Genomic DNA, 21,587 nt, shown 5'->3' on the forward strand with positions numbered 1-21,587 from the left:
GATTTAGGGGGATCTATTAGCAGTATTCATAATTAAAAGGGGTGAGTGAGGGACATTCAGTTGGTTGCAACATGCAACCTCACCGCTAGATGGCACTAAATCCAACACACTGTAATGTAGCAGCAGGTCTATCAGACATCAGTATTCAAACTGGACTCAGTACCTTGACTGCCATGCCATTGGCGTCAGTACCAAAGGAGGCAGCGGAGGGGCATGTGTTGGGCACCATGTGTGTGTTGGTCTCCGAGATGTGGATCAGTGAGGAGGAGATACACAGCTCACGGCTGGCCACCTGAGAGAGAGAGAGAGAGAGAGAGAGAGAGAAAGAGAGGGAGAAAGAGAGAGATAGAGAGAGAGAGAGAGAGAAAGAGAGAGAGAGGGAGAAAGAGAGAGATAGAGAGAGAGAGAGAGAGGGGGATAGAGAGAGAGAGAGAGAGGGAGGGAGGGAGAGAGAGACAGAGAGGGGATACACAGCTACATTAAAATAATCTGATTTAATAAAATGCTAAAAATTAATTTTCTGTAAACTAGCCATCTTCTTACATGGAATGTGGAATATGTTTGTAAAATACAGTGCATTTGTGGAACGATAAACTATTTTGCAAAGCTTCACTCACATGCTTGTGTCTATATAATGCTCACTTACAGTTTTTTACAATTGCTAAAACACTAAAACCCACTGGCTTTACAAAGTTCTCAGTTGCCTGAACTCATGAAGCTAATTGTGCAGTCTGTTGTCAATACCTTAAACTATTTCTCATGGTAAAACACAATTTGCAGGTCTCACTTAGACTTTTCAGCAAAACTCTAAACACATTCTCAGTCTTAAAACACATTCTGCACTCTAATTGACATGTCATCCATACTGGTAAACACAAGTGGCAACAATCAAATACAAATAGAGAACAAATGTCATTGATTGAACACAACCACTCAAAATTGATTTAACTTGTATCAAATGATGTGACACAACCAATATGAGCCAGTGTAGGGAGCAAACAGGTTGTTGAAGGTGGGAGAAGAAAGTCTGAGAATGAATAGAAGAAGCAATGTGAGGGGAGGAGGACAAGTAAACACCACGTCGACTCCTTTGATTTGTGCCCCGTTTACTGTGGTAGTGTATATTGTAGTAGGCCTACAGTGCATTGTAGGCTGTATAAGGACAATACGTAAACAAGTTGTATGGCCCTGAACATTGTGCTTTCTATTTGGTACAGTAACAGTACTGATTGCTCAATAGATTTTGACTGGTTGCAGGTTCATATCAACAAAGAACAAGAGTGAGTTGTGGGTAGTGAGATGCAGGGTACAGTACTATAGGGGTACAAGAAGGAGAAAGAACCAACACAAATTAGAGCAAAGCAAAGTAGTTATTTCTGATACATTTGTATAGCTACTATGAGAGAACATGTTTTCATTCATCAAAAGTCAATGATAGATAAATATGAAATTTGTTTTGAGGTAAAACAAAATGTACTTCTCCCTGAGAAACAATGTTTTGAACAGTGTGTTTTCTATTTTTTGGTGTATTGTTTACTGACTGCTTGAAAGTGTATATAATTTTGAACACTTTGTTTATGATTTGACAGCAGTGTTTGATTTTGAGCACAGGTAAAACTGTTTTGAGGCGAAAGTTTCATTTTGCAAGAGGATTCGGAGGTTTTGTAAATAGTGCTCGAAGATGAGGTTTTGTGTTTAGAGTTTAGAGAAAATGAGTGACTGTTTCAAGAATGTGTTTTAGCAATTGTAAAAAACTGTAATCATGGAAGTCATGGTAGATGGGATCACGAGTAAGCTTGGCTGATGGCTAATGCAGACAGTGAGAAGTAAGAGAGAGAGGGAGGAAGGATAGAGACAGTGAGCCGGAGAAAGAGGGAGAGAGAGAGAGAGGGAGAGAGAGAGAGAGAGAGAGAAAGAAAGAGAGAGAGAGCGAGATAGAGAGAGAGCAAGAGCGAGAGAGAGAGGGAGAGAGAGAGAGAGAGAGAGAGAGAGAAAGAAAAAGAGAGAGAGAGCGAGAGAGAGAGGGAGAGAGAGAGAGAGAGAGAGAGAGAGACAGAGAAAGTCAGCTAGTGTGTGTGTGTGTGTGTGTGTGTGTGCCTGCACCTGTTGCATTTTTGTGTGGAGACCTTGGCCCATCTCTGCTCCTCCATGACTAACCAGCACTGTGCCATCTAGGAAGATATGTACCAGAGCAGCAGCCTTCATTTCAAACACACACACACACACACACACACATACACACACACACACAAACACACACACACACACACACACAGAGAGACACACACACACACACACACACAGAGAGAGAGAGACGCGCACACACACTCACACTATTATAACAGTGGGAAATAACTGGCACATGGGATTTCAAATGCTGAAAAGTTCCCTCATATGGTTACTGTCATGTTGTAATTTACTTAAGTTCACTGCAGCTGAAACGGCACAAACTTCTTTTATTCAACATGACTGTGTTTGTTGTTTTAATATAAGTCAGTGGAGTTGAGACTACACCAAGTTCACTAATTCTACTTATAATTAAGGACAATGTATTATTCATTGGTACCCTATACAGTAAGAGCTCAGTTTAAGACTTCCAGCTGGGTGGATATTCTTCAAAATATTACCTGGGACATTTTGTTGTCCATTGGACAATCAAATGCATGTCATCAATTATCAATTATAATCCATTGCATATAATCAATCATAGACATTTTAAGTTTGGAGAAGTAACTTCAAATAAACTCAGATCTGCGTCAGAATTCCTCATTTTTGAACACAGTTCATGTGATGTACTGTATGTGAACTCCACTTCCCATCATAAATATCACAGTATTCCCAGTATTCCCAGTTCTCAACTCACCTGGTTCAGGAAGCTCTCTGCGAAGCCTATGCCGTACTTGATGGGCACGAGGGCGATGCCCCTCTTCTTCCAGCGGTTGCGCTCGTTGAATTGGGCAATGTCGTCACGGCGACTCTGGAAGGAGGATCGGCGCTTGCACTCCTCCCAGCAGCGCAGCATGTTCTCCGGGTCAAAGTTCATCTTGTAGGGGGTCAGAGATGGGCCTCTGTACATGTTCACCTCGCGGATCTGGAGCAGAGGATACAGCGGGGGGCAAAGGGTCAGAAGCAGGAGGATTTGACTGAACTACAAAACTGAAAAAACTACAAAATGAAAAATATTAGAATATTCAACGGCATGATAATATGAACCATAAATGTATAATGCATTAGCTGCACCAGATACAGCAAGACTCAGGCCACGGGATTGGCTGTGCTTCTGTGTCTGACCTCTTCAGCAGTGCGGCCGAGTTTGAGGGCGACGTCGTTTATGATGTTCTCTGTGACCAGCATGCTCTGGGGTACCCCAAACCCACGGAAGGCCGTGTTGGACGGAAGGTTGGTTTGGCAGGCGGCAGATCTGCCACGCAGGTTAGGTATGTTGTAGGCATTGTCAAAATGGAGCAGGATTTTTTCAATGACCTGGGGAAGTCAAACAAGTTCAACTAAACAACATTTTTAAATCAGATATAAATACTAAAATATATATATTTTAAATCATGCTATATTTATATATATATATATATATCAACATTGAAACCAGACCACTTAGAAATACAAATATCAACCAGCTTGTTATTGTGATCTTGTTAAGTGTTAAGTTAGGATGTGGAGCTCTTCCAACATGGTAACTGACTGACAGTAAAAGATAAGTCAAGTCTAGGGTGAAACCTAGTAAACGATTCATCATTTTTTAATGGCTAAAGGAGAGTGGATATCAAGTCTTTGTAAAACTTTAGGCAGACACCGAATGCTCAACCTTGCTGAAACTGTGCCCCCCCCCCCCACCTTCCCCCGCCCCACACTTTGAGAAGCACTGGTCACGGCCAATCACATCAAGCCTCCTTGTAGCGCACCATCAGTGACTCATCCACGAAGTTGCCTGCGTTGGTGTAGTACTTCACATCGGCTGCAGTTATCTGCCCGTCTTTCATGAATCCCACCTGAAGACACACAGGTACTGAATTCCACCACATTCACTTATATTCAACTCACACTGTATTACAGCATTCCAAGGTTCTGCCAGACTACATTCCATTACAATCATACTGTTAGAAAAACTGCGACACATTTAACATACAAACTTGTATGTTAGTAACTAAGGTCCTTTATGAACAAGATTAACAGCACCCCCCCTCACATACACACCCACACCCACACACACACACACACCCACACACACCCCGGGGTAGATACTGACCTTGTATTGTCCCAGGACAGGATGGCGGGCTCCTGTAATCAGCATATCCTCCCCCCTCTCTAAGACCAACCGCACTGACCGTTCTGTCCTGTACGGGAAAGAGGTCCGTGCGAGGAGATATTAATACAGATAGCAGCATAAAGAGTTTCATATCGGTGGAGAAACCAGGACCAAAAAAAGTGTTTTCTAGCTGCAGATGACTGAGATGATGGCACCATATATCAGAAGCTTTGCTGCTTTGTCATCTGACCACTAGGCCCTGCCGGTGACTCATCCTCAAAAACATGCTCTGAATCGGCACAGACATTATTTCTGTTACTCTATAAACATATTCTTTTCTCTTCAGGTGAGGTGTGAGAGTGTGCATAAAGGCCTACTTCCTATAACACAGAAAACATGTTCTTCCCTCTCCAGTGTAAGAGTGTGTATAGACATCCTTCCTATTACACTATCAATCAATCAATTTATTGATTTGATCCAGAGGGACAGTGTACACCAGTGAACATTAAAATGTAAATGCACCCAATTATAGCCAAAAAGCTAGTTTCCATGGGCAGTCCCCCTGCCAGATTGAAAAAAAGGTTATACAACCTATAAAAAAAGGCATTAACGTATACATCAAACATAACATTGACAATATATCAAAAATAAAATCAAATATAAACTATATGTTTATAAACTATAAACATGTTCTTTTCTCTTCAGTTGAAGAGTGAGAGTGTGCATAAAGGCCTACTTCCTATAACAGTATGAACATGTTCTTTCCTCTTCAGGTGAAGTGTGAGAGGGTGCATAAAGGCCTACTTCCTATAACACTAAAAACATGTTCTTTCCTCGCCAGTGGAAGAGTGTGTATAGACATCCTTCCTATTACAATATCAATCAATCAATGTATTGATTTGATCCAGAGGGACAGTGTACATCCATGAACATTAAAATGTAAATGCACCCAATTATAGCCAAAAAGCTAGTTTCCATGGGCAGTCCCCCTGCCAGAGTGAAAAAAAGGCTTTACAACCTATAAAAAAAGGCATTAACGTATATATCAAACATAACATTGACAATATGTCAAAAATAAACTAAACTATATATACATTATAAACATGTTCTTTCCTCTTCAGGTGAAGTGGGAGAGTGTGCATAAAGGCCTACTTCCAAGCAGCTACTGCAGTGATGCAGGCCATGATGGCTGTCTTGGTGATCTTTCCTCCGAAGGCACCTCCGATTCGTTTGACGTGACATGTCACCCGGTTTGAGGGAATATCAAGCGTCTCTGCAATAGAGTCCTAAAGGGAGGGATAACCCAGTCAGCGTTCACTATTACTGTCCCTGAACACACACACACACACACACACACACACACACACACACACACACACACACACACACACACACACACACACACACACACACACACACACACACACACACTCACACACACACACACACACACACACAATAGAGTCATAAGGGAAGGGATAACCCAGTCAGTGTTCACTAATACTGTTCCTGTACCTAACTATACTTTTCAAAATGCATTTACACGAAACAAGGAACTTATTCATTATTATAATAATAATAATAATAATAATAATAATAATACAAATAATAATAATACAAATAATATTAATAATAGTAATAATTATTATTATTATGATTAATAGAAATTCATAAATATAAACGTATAGAGTTAAGTATTAAATAATATTTCGAAGAAATGATGAAAACAAAGAAAGAAAGCTAATGTGTTGACCTGAGCATAGCTTGGATGCTGAGAAGACAGAAAGACGTTCATCTCCTTGTCCTCCCCCCCTGGGATAACCAGCATGCTTTGCGTCTCCATGTAGAAATGCTCTTGCCCACCAATCCGAATTTCTCCTAAAATAAACAACATGAACAACACCGGTAAAGTTCAGGCAACAGCATGTAGAGCACAGTAGCACAGTGTAACTGAGAATCGTTAGACCACAAGTACGCACCTTCATAAATTTGGTCAGCCATTTTAAAGCCTTTGGTCACGTCACCTCTCCCAATCTCCCTTTGGGGCTCAAAGAAAGACTTCTTCTCTATGGCCTCCTGCAAACAAGAAGAGCAACCAGCTGGCAAGTCACGTACTGAATGTTAAACATGATTTTCAGTCTTTGCATGCAGATATTCGCTCTCCTGTCCTATCCCTAACCAAGATTGGACTGAACACTTTGCCTGTTCCCCTGGTGCCGTAAAAAAAAAGGCTGCCCACTGCTCCTGGAGCCCCTGAGGAAGGACAAGGACTTCAGGATGGGTTAAAGGCAGAAGAAAAATTTCACCGGCGACCTCATCAGCATGTGTGCGTGTGCGTGTGTGTGTGTCCTGTGTCGCTGCCAATGCATGTGTGTGTTGATGTGTTCTGTGTGATAATAAAACATGACTTTGACTTTTGACTGTCTATTTCATATTTGCAGTCTACCTCAGTGAACAATAATACTGTATCTTTACAGGCAATATGGGGTGCCAGAAAACTTTGCTGGTTATTCCGTGACAATTCAGTATAGAGGTAAATTTATATTCTTGGGAACGGAAAGTCTGATCCAGGCAGACCTGAATCCTTTCAAAGGTGTATTTGATTACTCTTGTGCTGTTTGAGTCTGAAACCCACAACCATCAGCGTGGCGCTGAGGAGTGAGTGAGAATGAGCAATGGACATGTGGTGTGTGTGTAGCTGGTGTGTGTGTGTTTATGTGTGTGTATGTGTGTGACCTCGACAGTGAACACTCGGCCCGGCAGGTCCTCGTAAGTGATCTTCACTGCTGTGGCCCCCTGTTTGGCATGCGGCTTGGTATCCGCGACAACTGCGCACACAATCTGTCCCACGCAGGTCACCTGGAGAGCAGGAGGGATTAGACGCCACATCATGTACGGTCACACCATGACCCGTCACACCATGACACCTAAAACTTTCACCCCAAAAATGTTGTTTTTGGAAAAGGTTACTTTTTTTATTATTGAATTTAAAATTCACTGAATGCCTTGGTTTTTCAGTAATAAACAAATGCCTACTTACAAGCTGTACAGAGGTTTATGATCTAAAGATTTTTTAAATGTTTTCAAAACCAACCAACAGGGACTGGCTTTTATTCTTTTTGGGTCACATTTAACTTGACACCAGTAGTGCGTCGCCTGCACAAAATCCAAACCTGAAATTGCAAACCACACTGACAAAGTTGAAGAGTTGAAGTTGAAGAAGTTGAGTTGAAGACACAAATCAGCACTGTGACAAGTTGACAACAGGTTGAAGGGTCCAACTGACCAACATCCCCATGCATTTACACTCAGAGCCATTCACACACACACACACACACACACACACACACACACACACACACACACACACACACACACACACAAACACTTCAACCCGTTACCGTGACAATAACGGGTTGAAGTGTCCAACTGTCCAACATCCCCATGCATTTAAACTCAGAGCCATTCTTCACTGCTTGTTGAAACGAAAACACATTCGGGAGAGTGAACAGAATGTAGTAGAGGGACCACACACACACACACACACACACACACACACACACACACACACGCACACGCACACGCGCACACACACACACACACACACTGTTACCTCCTCCTCAGCCAGTAGCTCCTCTGTCAGGCCACTGAATGTCCGGAACTTTTTGCCAGGGATGTCTTTGGCTGTGATGACGTCGACCACACCAGGCAGGGCAAGGGCGGCACTCATATCGATGTTACTGTCAAGGCAGAAGGTCAATGATTTCCTTTTAATGGCAGGATGGAGAAATGAATGGGTAAATTACCAACTGCTTCTGGTACTGAGTCTAACATGAGCACAGACACAGGGGCACAATTTAGACCCTTTCTGTCTGCCCATTTAAACTGTCAGGGTGTGCTGGACCGCTGGCCTTTGGCTGAACTTAGCTTGAAGGTCCTTAAGAGACATTCGCTACAGAGAGCCAAGTAGATCAAACAGTGCTAATTCAGCCTGCGAGTGACTTCTGTCATTGTGCTGCATTAGAGGAGATCATGATAAAGAGAATACGCATCTAAATGAAACTTTAGCTGCAGGTTGCGAATAAATAGACCCTTGAGAGGAGTCAGTCTTAGGCAGCATGAGCCTTAAGGACCAACTGATAAAGACACACAAGCCCAGTAGAAAGGAAATATACGTGGATTATTATCTGGATCAAACCAGGGTCGGGTCTGGCCTTTTAATCAGCAGCTAGTTGGAGCTGGACCTCATTCAGAATAACTATTAGTACATCTAGATGCACTCATTTAGCAAATGCTTTCATACACATTGACTTACAGAACAGATTTTCATTAGTGGTCCCTGGTGATCTACCAGTTGAGCATCAGGAACACACATTTTAAGAATAATCACCTAATTTAATGAAATGTAAATGAGTGTTTTAGTTTGATTTACATGTATTCTTTCATTCAAAGCGACGTGCAGAGCAGATGTACATTTTAATCATTTGTGCTCCATGGGTATCAAACCATGGTCTTAGTGTTGACACTTTACCCTACTAGTTACTCTACCAGCTCAGTCTATACCTCTGTGAAGCACTTTGTAACATGAATTTTGAAAATGTCTATAAATACGTCAATTAAAAACAGATTATAATTATTATTTCAAACCATGATCTTGGTGTTGTTGTCCAGCTCTGGTTGAGCCACAGGAATCATACATTAGTAAAGCCTGGAAACACCAATGTGCCAATGTAGCCTATGGATCATATCACAGTTAAACTGAGGGCTTCTGTAGCATATCACAGTAAAACTGAGGGTTACTGCATCATATCATGGATGGTTAAACTGAGGGCTTCTACATGATATCATGGTTAAACGGAGGGCTGCGGGGTCTTACATGATCTTGGCGTGAGCCTTGGTGCTGGTGACCAGAGAGAGAAAGAGCTCCCCCTCTGTCCGGGGCATGTCATCGCAGTACACCGCCTCTCCTGTAGCCTGGCTCAGGGCTGACCGATGCATCATGGGTCGGCCAACGGGGTCCTGACCTGGCTGCCCTTCTAACACGCCCTGACACACACACACACACATGCACACGCACACACGCACACACACAAATATGGAACATACATGTGTTTTAATAAAAACGTGCATGAATGGTTGAAATGAAAGTTGAATACAAAGTTGAATGCATTGAGGTCTTTAGTCATAATCTTAGTTGATGACCATAAATAGAAATATGAACATAAAGGTACTCATGTAAGGGAAAATATGTAAATGCACCTGGAACTCCTGATAGCTGGGCAGGAAGTGATTAGGTAAAGGTTCCAGGCCACTTCTCATGTCCTGTTGCAAGTCCTCTGCAATGACACCCTGCCGCACATCACAATATATGAGAGTTAATGTCCCCAGCACACAGCACACAGATCCCTTTGAAAGAACTAGACTTGAACCACAGGACTGACCATTTGACATTATGTTACTTTTCTTTTAGTCTTTTTATTATTATTTGTCAGGACACACTCACTCAAACTAAAGCAATTTTGAAGTGGAGTGCCTTCCACTGACATAGGGAACATACTAACCCAAGAAAGACACACACACACACGCACACACACACAGACACAGACACACAGACACAGACACACAGACACAGACGCACACACACATACACACACACAGACACAGACACAGACACACAGACAGACACGCACACACACACACACACACACACACACACACACACACACACACACACACACACACACACCATCTCTGCAAGCTTGTGATGCATCTGCAGGTAGAACTTGAAGAGGAAGCTGAGCGTCAGAGCCCTGCGGAAAGCCACTTTGCCCCCCGGGGCAGATGGGGGCAGGGGTATTTCCTCCAGGAGCATGGGGTAGGCAGCGCTCAATGCCTCCTCACCCCACAGCCTAAAGAAACTCACACCACACCCACGTCAGGAACCTACTCTAATGGTTGACTAACCCTCTCTGGTTCCTGTTCCCTTATTTCATCATGAAATCAATGATAAACAAGATGGAGAACTAGAAGGAAAAGAAAACTAATATGTGATGTATTTGTAATTGCCTTTGAGTGCCTTTATCTTCAATTACATTATCTTGAATTGCCAACTCATTTAACATCTCCCATTCCTTGACACATCTTGTGTAGGCTACACTGCTTTCAATTTACATGAATTCATTAAAATATAATAGACAAGTCTAATGAGACGGACTGGATCAGGTTGATAATTATTTAAAATGTACAGAATCCACTGTGTTGTCAGAACATGACCCCGACCCCGCACACACACACACACACACACACACCATCCAGACTTAAAGAGGGTGTGTGATGTTTGTACCTTCCGATGATCTGCTGGCATGTTTTGGGGGCACTGACGGTGCAGGGTCCCACACCGCCGTAGAAAATGCTGAGGTCTTCTACCGCACTAGAGCCGTCACGGAACCGCACCCGCATTCCTGCGTTCACCGTGGCCAGAGCGTTCTCCTTCCGGGGAGCCTGACGGAACGCCCGCACAAACTCCCCCTAGGGATGGACAGATGGATGTTATGGATAGAGGGATGGATAGTTGGATAGAGGGATGGACAGATGGATAATATGGATAGATGGACAGAGGGATGTTATGGATAGAGGGATGGAGGGACGGACAGATGGATGTTATGGATAGAGGGATAGACAAATGGATGTTATGGATAGAGCGATGGATAGATGGATAGAGGGATGGACAGATGGATGTTATGGATAGAGGGATGGACAGATGGATGTTATGGATAGATGAATAGAGGAATGGACAGATGGATGTCATGGATAGAGCGATGGATAGATGGATAGAGGGATGGACAGATGGATGTTATGGATAGAGGGATGGACAGATGGATGTTATGGATAGATGTATAGAGGGATGGACAGATGGATGGATAGAGGGATGGATGGGGGGATGGACAGATGGATGTTACGGATAGAGGGATGGATAGAGGGATATACAGATGGATAGATGGAGAGAGGGATGGACAGATGGATGTTATGGATAGAGGGATGGACAGATGTGTGTTATGGATAGAGGGATGGACAGATGTGTGTTATGGATAGAGGGATGGAGGAATACATTCAAGAAAATGGAATGCATCATACTGACTGAAGGCATCATAACATTTTATGGTAATTAACAGCAATGAAATGATTCTGAAGGCCAGGTCACAGCAACCCCCCCCCCCCCAACACACACACACACACACACAGTCTCTAACAACAGAGAGACACTGCCACACACACACACACACACAAAACCCAAAATGGTCTAGGGACGTAGTGCATGAAATGCAATCAAGCTTCTGTAATGAGGTCCTTCAGCCAGACAGAAGTGAACTCACTGGCCCCAGGTAGGTAAACACACACACACACACACACACACACACACGCACACGCACATGCACACACACACACACACACACACACACACACACACACACACACACACACACACACACACACACACACACACACACACACACACACACACACACACACACACACAATAACCACCTCTCACCTTACAGGACACTGGAATGAAAACAGACAAAGCGATCTCGTCTGGGTTTAGGGCAGTCTTCCCGAAGCCCACGAAGAAGTCTTTATTGATGGGGATCTCTCTCGTTCCTCCTGCAGAGGGCGAACTCAGTGTCAGGGTCAAGAGAAACACCAGCTCTGTTATCTGTTACTAGCTGTGTGTGTGTGTGTGTGTGTGCGTGTGTGTCTGTGCGTGTGTGTGTATGTGTGTGTGTGTGTGTGTGTGTGTGTGTGTGTGTGTGTGTGTGTGTGTGTGCGTGCGTGCGTGTGTGCGTGCGTGCGTGCGTGCATGTGTGTGTCTGTGTGTGTGTGTGTGTGTGAGCTCAGTGAGGTTAACAAGTGTGGACACGCACCTTTTGACACTGCTGTGAGTCTGCAGTTCCCAGCAGCCAGGACAGGGTTCAGGTCAGAGTTTGGATAGGCACTGACAATGTTGCCAACCAGGGTCTACACACACACACACACACACACACACACACACACACACACACACACAAACACACACACACACACAAACACACACACACACACACACACACACACACAAACAGAAATAACAGTCATTGATAATGACACTGCGGCCACTACGACCCTACAGCGGCTGAGCTGAAGTAAACAGGAGCACGGCTTGGCAGAATGGGCACAGGGCTGTTGGCATGCCAGTGTCAGACGCAGGTGCCACTCACTGCCACGTTGCGGATCTGCGCTCCCGCCAGGTTCCCCAGCTGCTGCAGCAGGGCCCTGTGGAGCTCAGTCTGCTCCGGGGGAAGAGTCTGCAACAGCCCCTCCAGCACCGCTCGCACCTCGGACATGCTGCAGCCAGCGCCTATACTCACGCCTGTGGAGTAGACACACACACACACACACACAAGCACACACACACACACAAGCACACACACACACACACACACGCACACATACACAGAGAGAAAGACAGACAGACAGACAGACACCAAGACACACATACACACACACATACAGGGACAGACAGACACACACATAAACACACACGCAGAGACTTCACGCTAGTATGAAAAACAAAAATAAACTTTATGAGCCAAAACAAAGTGACCTTTAAAAATCTCTGTGTTGCCTTAGTAACAGTGTAAACAATATGAGTGCCTGCTTACCCTGAGGAGTGTGTTTGACCTCAAACAACTCTGGAACCCTGGTCGGGGAGATGATGAAGGGATGCAAGACTCCTTTAAACTTGATGTCCAGACCTTAAGGAGCAGAAGGAATCGAGACTAAAGTAAGCTGTAAACTTAACGTGTGGAAAAAAATCTGTTACTACTCAAGATGGACGCCAGCATCCTTGTGTGATGCACTGGCATGCCGACCGATGTTGGTGTTGCCCATGACGATGGGTGCTTGAGGATGGAGAGCCTTCAGGTCCACGGCCTCCTCCAGTGAGGTTGGTGACACCCAGGTGATGCGTTCCCCCTGGAAAGTCTGCGTTGTCTGCCGCCCGCTTTCGGCCATTCTCTACAGATGGAATAGAACAACATGGGAATCTTGGGCGAGTGAAGGCAGATCTGGGTGAGGGGGCACTGAAACCAAGGCACTGAATCACTGATCCTTTAGTTTAAGTGAACAAAAAAGCTCTAGAAGCTTACAATGAGCTCGGGGGGAAAGATGAGGTCTTGGGATGGATCCAGGGGCAGCAGGTCATCCTTGCTGAAGAGCTCAAGGTGTCCCTGACAGTGTAATAAGATATCACATTTGGTGTCAGACAAAAACAGCCCTTAATTACAGCCCAAACAGTGGACTCACATTAACTCACATTCTCAAGGCTATCTGCAGCCTCAGCCCCATTGGCCAGGTCAGTCTCCTTGACACTCTGCTGGCAGCAGTTGGGATTCTGAGGACACAGACAACAGCTGAAACACAGTTTGAATGGTTGGAGACTACAGGGCCACTTGGCCATGGCCCTCACTGCGGTCACTCTTTCACCAGGAGAAAAAAAAAGAGATAAGGGAGAAAGAGAGACAGAGATAGAGAAAGATAGAGAGAGAGAGAGAGAGAGAGAGAGAGAGAGAGAGAGAGAGAGAGAGAGAGAGAGAGAGAGAGACAACTCTCAAGGTCTTTTGAGAATCAGACATGCATTAGCATAAAATCACATGGCGGCCTTTTGATGCTAAGCTCTGCACAGACCTTTAGGCATACATTCCAATAGGATCTGGAGATATATACTATATACTATACTACAGTGGCTTGCTCAAGTACTCAACCCGACTGAAAGTCATTACCATTTTTTTACACATATTTTCCCAAACTGTTTTTTCATTGATTCATCATACACTTAGGCTGTATTGAAATGTATATAAGTCAATTAAAAACTGAAATATTCTGCTGGCATAACTATTCAACCCCTATACATTCTTTTGAAGTGAGACAATACCGGCAGCACCAGAGCTTTCCCCCCATGGTTCTTGGTATAATTTATATAGAACCACTAGGTCGATGGGATGACGTTCCTTATAGTGCCAAGTGATACTTTTGTATAATATGGAACTCCAAAGTACTTATGCAAGTAGTATATTTCAGTTTTGAATGTATTTATTGTTATGTGTTAACAGACACTATACTACTAGACTAGACTAAATTACTAGAGCACAAATGTTTACAATCATATTGTATATCATATCATATTATAATATATATATATATATATATTATTTATAATTATTATATATTATTACATTATAGCAAAGCATATTCATATCAGAAGCCTGAGTAAAGAAAGCGGCCCATCTTGTGAGGCAAAACTACTGAGGCCCTGATCTAACCAAAATATCTGTTATTCACAAAGAAGAAAGTAAAGCTGCTTTAAAAAAATATAGATTTCCCTCTGCAGTGTGGTCACGAGTTTCAGTCATATGATGGGTGTCTTTACACAACTTCATTCAGATACAATCTCATATTCTCTTACATTCTCATTTGAGCAGCTCTTGGCTCCATTCATTTGGCAACAGTTTGAGCTCTGTCAAGAAACATTACAACAAAACAGTCCAGTCTTGGGTTAGAAGCCATCCAGACCAGACCTTTGTGACTTATATATATAGATACACACACACACACACACACACACACACACACACACACACACACACACACACACACACACACACACACACAAATATAAATATGTATACAGTATATATATATATATATATGTGTGTGTGTGTGCGTGTGTGTCTGTGTGTGTGTGTGTATGAATACTCACCCATCCACACTAACTAAAACAAGTAAAGACATAGCTAGCACACTGATGACACAAACACTCCCTTATGTGTCTTTTCTTGTCTTTAAACTTCTATAGTACTTTTATTATATTAACTTATAATATACGTACATAATACTTATTTTACCTTACCTACCGTCTATTGATCTCACATTCTGTCACAACGGTCACATTTCTTTCTGTATATCAATTTCTACCCTTCTTAAAAAAAAACTCAAAAACATGCAAAGGGTATTAGTTTTCATGCAAAGCCACCTGAGTAAATTAATGCTAATCTGCACATCTGAGCACAAGGCAAAGCCATGAGCATGAGCGTCTGGAGCAAAACATGACCTAATTTCACCCTGTCATGCCATGTGCTTGGTCATGCTAACTGCTACTCTACAAGTGATAACCAGTGCTTGGTCATGCTAACTGCTACTCTACGGGGTGATAGCCAGTGGTTGGTCATGCTAACTGCTACTCTATGGGGTGATAGCTAGTGCTTGGTCATGCTAGCTGCTACTCTATGGGGTTATAGCCAGTGCTTGGTCATGCTAACTGCTACTCTATGGGGTGATAGCCAGTGCTTGGTCATGCTAACTGCTCCTCTATGGGTTGATTGCCAGTGCTTGGTCATGCTAACTGCTACGCTATGGGGTGATAGCCAGTGGTTGGTCATGCTAACTGCTACCCTATGGAGTGATAGCCAGTGGTTGGTCATGTTAACTGCTACTCTATGGGTGATAGCCAGTGGTTGGTCATGCTAACTACTACTCTATGGGGTGAAAGCCAGTGGTTGATTTGTTAAAAAATTACAAAATAAAGGAGGACGGTCTACAATGACATTTTTCATGAAGCCAAAAGGGTTTGGCAGATTTAGTAAAGGGGTGTTTTTTGTCCAAGTAATTCCATCCCCCTGCCTTTCCCCTAAACCCTAGCCCTGATGATTACTACATCTAAACGAGCATGCTTGACGTACCACACACACAATACGACCACTAGTAATCGGACATTTACTGTGTGAGAGAGAGAGGAGTTTCTAAGAACTAAGAGACAGAGGGCCCTTATTTCAAAGGCTAACGAGCAGTGTGAACGGGCTTCACACATCACCATCTGCGCAGTGAGAAAAGACAGGGATGCCTATATTTGCTCATTTCATTGACACAAAGAAGGGCGCAATGAAAAATAAATGGGGTTAAGTAATTAGTGGATCTGGCAATGAAGTCATTCTTTATCAGTCAATAACAGTGATTCGACCTTATTAACGTTCATACAGAGCTCAGTAATTGTTCTATACAGTATAAGACCCAACGATACAGTTCCGGTCGCAAACGGAGTGGCTTACACAAGGGGAGACGGAGGTCTGCCTGACATGAAATCATTTAGAAGTTTCACAGACTACGAAACCCATTTATGCATGAATATCCCATGTCTGTGCACTGACACACCCCGGCATTGCACCAGCCCACCCACCCATGACTGCTCTCAGAATCTTGTTTTGGTTCTTTATGTTATGAAATTAGCTTAAAGGTTTTGCCAAGTTTTTCCATTACCTTTAGGTCATGCGTGTGTCACTTCTGTGTTTCCCATCAGTGAAATCTAAACTTAGTGAGTGAAATGAGTGTGAGTACCACTATCAGCATGAGGAGACAGAAGCTCTGCTCCGCAGGGACAGAGCTGCAAGACACAGTACCTCACAGAAGGTCTCATACCCATCCAGAATAGGACGGTATCCAGTACAGCGACAAAGATTTCCTGGAAAAGCAGGAGAGAAAAAAAGATGTGTTGGTGAGGTGAAGTCCAGGCTGATAGGCAGTGTTGCCAGGTCCGCGGTTTAACCGCGGAATTGGGCAATTTTGAAGTGTTGCCGCGGGTTGAATTTTTTGTCCGCTGGTTCGGGTGGACCTTTTTAGCAAGCAAATTACATGAATATCTTTAAATAAAAATTTATATTTTAAAAGAAATAATGTATTTATACCCAAATCCTACCAAACGGACTCCAGATCAGCACGTACACACATGGACATGGGACACGCCCATAAACACACGTCATTTATGACAAAATACTGTATCTAATTACACAACGCCATTTTAGGACCTAGGTGAAATAACTGTTTAGGGAAAACTGCTTTTAATGCTGGCATACTAAACATTTGGTGTAACTGTAGATATTACAATATATTTGGCAATGAAAGCAATGCTGTTGGACTTTAAAAGCAGTGTATGTGGTTTGGCAGGGGCACATTATGAGTTCTGATATTGGGCTGGTTTTTGGGCTTCTTTTATTGGCAATTGGGCTGGTTTTGATTGGCCATTGGGCTGGTTTTGTCACAAAGACCTGGCAACCCTGCTGTTAGGTCACTCCATACAACCGTTACAGTGAAAGTGAAAGTCCTCTCTATGGCAGAGGTGGTGTAGACACACACACTCTGAAATTCACCTCTGCATTTAACCCATCCAGGGAAGTGACACACACACACAGTGAAGTGAGGTTACACACTAACCCGGAGCAGTGAGCTGCCATTGGCGGCGCCCGGGGAGCAGTGAACAGGGTTAGGTGCCTTGCTCAAGGGCACTTCAGCCGTAGATGTGGGCATGGGAGAGCAGTGGTCTACCACTTCCCCCGCCCACATTTTTCCTACTGGTCGGGGATCGAACCGGCCACCCTAAGGTTTCCAGCCTGAAACCCTAACCAGTACTCATAGGGCAAAGACATTGCACAAGGTTTACATTCTGATAGTCCATGCTGATAGGTTGCTCCATATCAATGTTACAGTTCATGAGGCATAGACATTGCACTAGGTTTACACGCTGATAGCTCACTCCATGTCAAGGTTTACATTCATTTTGCATGTGTGTTGTTCGGGGTATGGGTTTGTTTGTGTGTGTGTGTGTGTGTGTGTGTATGTGTGTGTCCTTGTGTGAACTCACAGCCAGTGCCTCACTGTTGTTTTCCATGGTTGGCTAGGATGTGTGTGTGTGAGTGTGTGTGTGAGTGTGTGTGTGTGTGTGTGTGTGTGTGTGTGTGAGTGTATGTGTGTGTCCTTGTGTGAACTCACAGCCAGTGCCCCACTGTTATTTTCCATGGTTGGCTAGGATGTGTGTGTGTGAGTGTGTGTGTGTGTGTGTGTGTGTGTGTGTGTGTGTAGAGTACCAGCCAGTGCCTCCCTGATGTCTTCCATGTCGGGCTGGGGCTTGTTCCTCAGTAAAGTGTACATGGACATCACCATACCAGGGGTGCAGAAGCCACACTGAGAACCATGAGCCTTTGCTATGCGCTCCTATACATGCAAATACACACACACACACACACACACACACACACACACACACACACACACACACACACACACACACACACACACACACACACACAAACACACACACGTGTTACCGCCTATTGAGTAACAAACATAGAAACATGTATGCGGTCACGTGATGCATTCAGAGTGAGCGGTTGATTTCTGTCCACCTAGAAGGCCGATTAAGCCACCGATTAAGCCATCAAAAATTATAATATTTTTTCATAAGAAACATGTCTGGAACAGATGGGAACAATATCCAGCAAGAAATAAGAAGACGTGCAGCTGAATCGAATAAAACACTCTGAGACAGGTATGGACAACGAGGAACCTGACACTAGCATGGCCAACTTGATTGCCCAAATTGTTATGGAGAACATTAGCGTCCTAATGGAGTTGAAGTTCACTGAGCTACAGTCTTCCTTAAACATACTGGGTAGTCGCATTGACGACAACAGCAAGAGACTAACTGAAGCTGAGAGTCGCCTCTGAGAATGAAGACCGCACTAGTTCTTTGGTCAATAAAGTTGCTCATCTTGAACAAAAAGAGAGATAATATAAGGATCATCTGACTCAAAGAAGGCACAGAAGGGAAAAATGCTGTGAGATTCTTGTGAGAGGCTACATAACACACTGGATTTGAAGACCAAAAGGGGGTCCAACTTATCCACAGGGGAATACGGTTTGTCATAGACTACAATGCAGTCTGTATTTGTTTGACAGTATGCAGAGATTTGGGCTGGGGGGAGACTTTCTAAAACGGACCAAAACCATATATCAGTCGCCCAAAGCTATGGTCATAACTAATGGTTCTGAGCCTTTTTCTGTGGCTAGAGGTGTGCGCCAGGGATGTCCACTAAGCCCTTGGCGGAGATTATCCGGCTACATGCAGAAGTGAAGGGCGTGTGGTTGGGAGCATAAAATTGCCTTGTATGCTGACCTATTTTCATTGTTTCTGGGAGTGCAAAATTATAGCTAGATTCTGGAAGAACGTTGCAAAAGTAATCAGTGAGGTCCTTGAAGTTGAGATAAAGAGAGATCCAAGTGTCTTCCTTGTTGGTCTCCCCTCTAAGGTGCTACACCTCCCCTTTCAAAGATACACACTCCTTTAGAAGCTCCTCTTATCTGCCGAAAATGCATCTTACTTCAATGGATTAAAGAGTGCCCACCAACTGTTACATTATGGTACAGTGAGATCTTTAACATTCTCTCACAGGACAAATTGGTGGCTATTATAAGAGGAAAGGAGGGGTTGTTTTTAAAGATCTTTCATAGACTATTTGCCAGAGGATCTCAGGTCCTTACTTATGCAAGGGGATGTCAGACCAGACCTCCTTCGTAGCCCAGATACATTTAATTATGTACTTGTATTTTATTATACCTATGTGCATGTAGTGGACTGGAGACAGTACTTTGTATACTTTCTTAAATAATCTTGTGGACAATTTTCTTTTAACTTTTTTTTACCCTTCTGTGTTGATTGCTGTCTGTTGTGGGTGGGTGGAGGGTGAGGATTGTTGTTGTGTGCTTTGTAATGTTTTTCCTTGTCTAAACCAATAAAAAGAACACTACCGTATTTTCCGGACTATAAGGCGCACTTAAAAGCCTTTAATTTTATCAAAAAACGACAGTGCGCCTTATAATCCGGAGCGCCTTTTATATGGATTAATTCTGGTTGTGCTTACTGACCTCGAAGCGATTTTGTGTGGTACACAGCGCTCTGTCAAAATGTTTTAGTACGACTTTGGTAAACTACAAAGCCACGCCGTTTGCAGCATTACGGCTACCGTATTTTATATAAAACCTCGAACAGTAGGCTACATTGCCACCGACCACTGTTGGTCTATTTGCTGGTGACTCGGTGTTGGAAGTGCCTTCCACAGCTAGCTTGAAATGACAAGGGGCGTGGGGGACAGTTTATCTCTGGGTCTCCCAAATGGAACTTGTTAGGTTTAAATTTTCCTCTGCTAAAGTAATAAACTAAGCCTACATGGTCATAGGCATACTCATTATTCACATTTTTGTCATTGTGAGTACCGTCTTACTTTCACCACTGATGTTATGCTAGGCTTAGGCAAGTTATCTCTAGTTAAAACTAGCTAATGTTAGCTATTCGCTAGCTAGCTAGACAGCTTTCGTTATGGTGTTAATTATCGGACTGTGTGTGTTTTTGCCAAACGTTCACATTGTCATTTTAATCCACTACTAAAATGAGCACATCAATTGTTAAACCATTATTAAATTCAGCATTTTGATTGTTTAACAGCATTGCCGATGTTTGACACTGTCAGATAACTGACCTAGCAGCTACGCTAGGACACTGCCCTGTCAGCATAGTAATTTGCTATGGAGTAATGCTGGTAGCGTTGCTCTCTATCCATTAAATATGGAATGTATTTCACGTGTAGAACCTATTTAGAATCGCTGACCTTACATAAAACGGCAGTGAAAGACGAGCCAAGAGACTGGAGACAAACAGTAGGCTACCTCTGCCTAAAGGAGGGGGAAGTGTGAGAGCATATCAGCATGCTAACGTTATACTTATTAGCAGCGAGGCTAGCTAGCTACTATGTGTTTCTATGTGTTTTTTGCTTAATGCACCTTATAGTCCGGTGCGCTTTGTATATGAAAAAATATCGAAAATAGACTATTCATTGACAGTGCGCCTTATAATCCAGTGCGCCCTATAGTGCGGAAAATACGGTACCGTTCAAAAGTTTGGGGTCACTTAGAAATGTCCTTATTTTTCAAAGAAAAGCACTGTTTTTTTCAAAGAAAATTACATTAAATTAATAAGAAATACAGTCTATACATTGTTAATGTGGTAAATGACTATTCTAGGTGGAAATATCTGTTTTTTAATGAAAAATCTACATTTAATATGTGTATAGAGGCCCATTTCCAACAATTATCACTCCGGTGTTCTATTGGTACATTGTGTTTGCTAATCGCAAAGACTCATGGATGACTAGAAATCCCTTGAAAACCCTTGTGCAATTATGTTAGCACAGCTGAAAACTGTTTTGGCGGGTGAGAGAGGCTATAAAACTGGCCTTCATTTGAGCTAGTTGAGTATCTGGAGCATCACATTTGTGGGTTTGGTTATACTCTCAAAATGGCTCGAAAAAGATAACTTTCATGTGAAACTCGTCAGTCTATTCTTGTTCTTAGAAATGAAGGCTATTCCATGTGAGAAATTGCGAAGAAACTGAACTTTTCCTACAACGGT

At 43.2% G+C, this 21,587-nt stretch overlaps 1 protein-coding gene across 4 annotated transcripts in view; it reads right to left on the minus strand.

Moving 5' to 3' along the window:
• aox6 (aldehyde oxidase 6) overlaps window positions 1-21,587 on the minus strand; it is a 30,683-nt gene that overhangs the window by 5,761 nt on the left and 3,335 nt on the right. For 3 of the 4 annotated variants that reach the window (XR_013968580.1, XM_080834864.1, XM_080834866.1), the window contains exons 5-29: window positions 18,211-18,337; window positions 16,750-16,811; window positions 14,763-14,813; window positions 13,614-13,691; window positions 13,447-13,527; window positions 13,171-13,315; window positions 12,961-13,053; window positions 12,517-12,668; window positions 12,184-12,277; window positions 11,814-11,923; window positions 10,605-10,789; window positions 10,008-10,170; window positions 9,521-9,610; window positions 9,138-9,307; window positions 7,875-8,001; window positions 6,998-7,120; window positions 6,241-6,337; window positions 6,015-6,139; window positions 5,414-5,547; window positions 4,262-4,349; window positions 3,918-4,004; window positions 3,292-3,483; window positions 2,864-3,091; window positions 2,104-2,199; window positions 164-292 (exon numbers count right to left, since the gene is read on the minus strand). Coding sequence is in view for 3 of the 4 variants with exons in the window: in XM_080834864.1 (XP_080690990.1) it covers window positions 164-292; window positions 2,104-2,199; window positions 2,864-3,091; window positions 3,292-3,483; window positions 3,918-4,004; window positions 4,262-4,349; window positions 5,414-5,547; window positions 6,015-6,139; window positions 6,241-6,337; window positions 6,998-7,120; window positions 7,875-8,001; window positions 9,138-9,307; window positions 9,521-9,610; window positions 10,008-10,170; window positions 10,605-10,789; window positions 11,814-11,923; window positions 12,184-12,277; window positions 12,517-12,668; window positions 12,961-13,053; window positions 13,171-13,315; window positions 13,447-13,527; window positions 13,614-13,691; window positions 14,763-14,813; window positions 16,750-16,811; window positions 18,211-18,337 (3,027 nt within the window). In the remaining variant the exon portion in view is untranslated. The remainder of the gene's footprint in view (window positions 1-163; window positions 293-2,103; window positions 2,200-2,863; window positions 3,092-3,291; window positions 3,484-3,917; window positions 4,005-4,261; window positions 4,350-5,413; window positions 5,548-6,014; window positions 6,140-6,240; window positions 6,338-6,997; window positions 7,121-7,874; window positions 8,002-9,137; window positions 9,308-9,520; window positions 9,611-10,007; window positions 10,171-10,604; window positions 10,790-11,813; window positions 11,924-12,183; window positions 12,278-12,516; window positions 12,669-12,960; window positions 13,054-13,170; window positions 13,316-13,446; window positions 13,528-13,613; window positions 13,692-14,762; window positions 14,814-16,749; window positions 16,812-18,210; window positions 18,338-21,587) is intronic. The other variant, XM_080834865.1, reaches the window with a different exon arrangement.

The sequence above is a fragment of the Sprattus sprattus genome, assembly GCF_963457725.1.
Source record: "Sprattus sprattus genome assembly, chromosome: 3".
Lineage (NCBI taxonomy): Eukaryota > Metazoa > Chordata > Actinopteri > Clupeiformes > Clupeidae > Sprattus > Sprattus sprattus.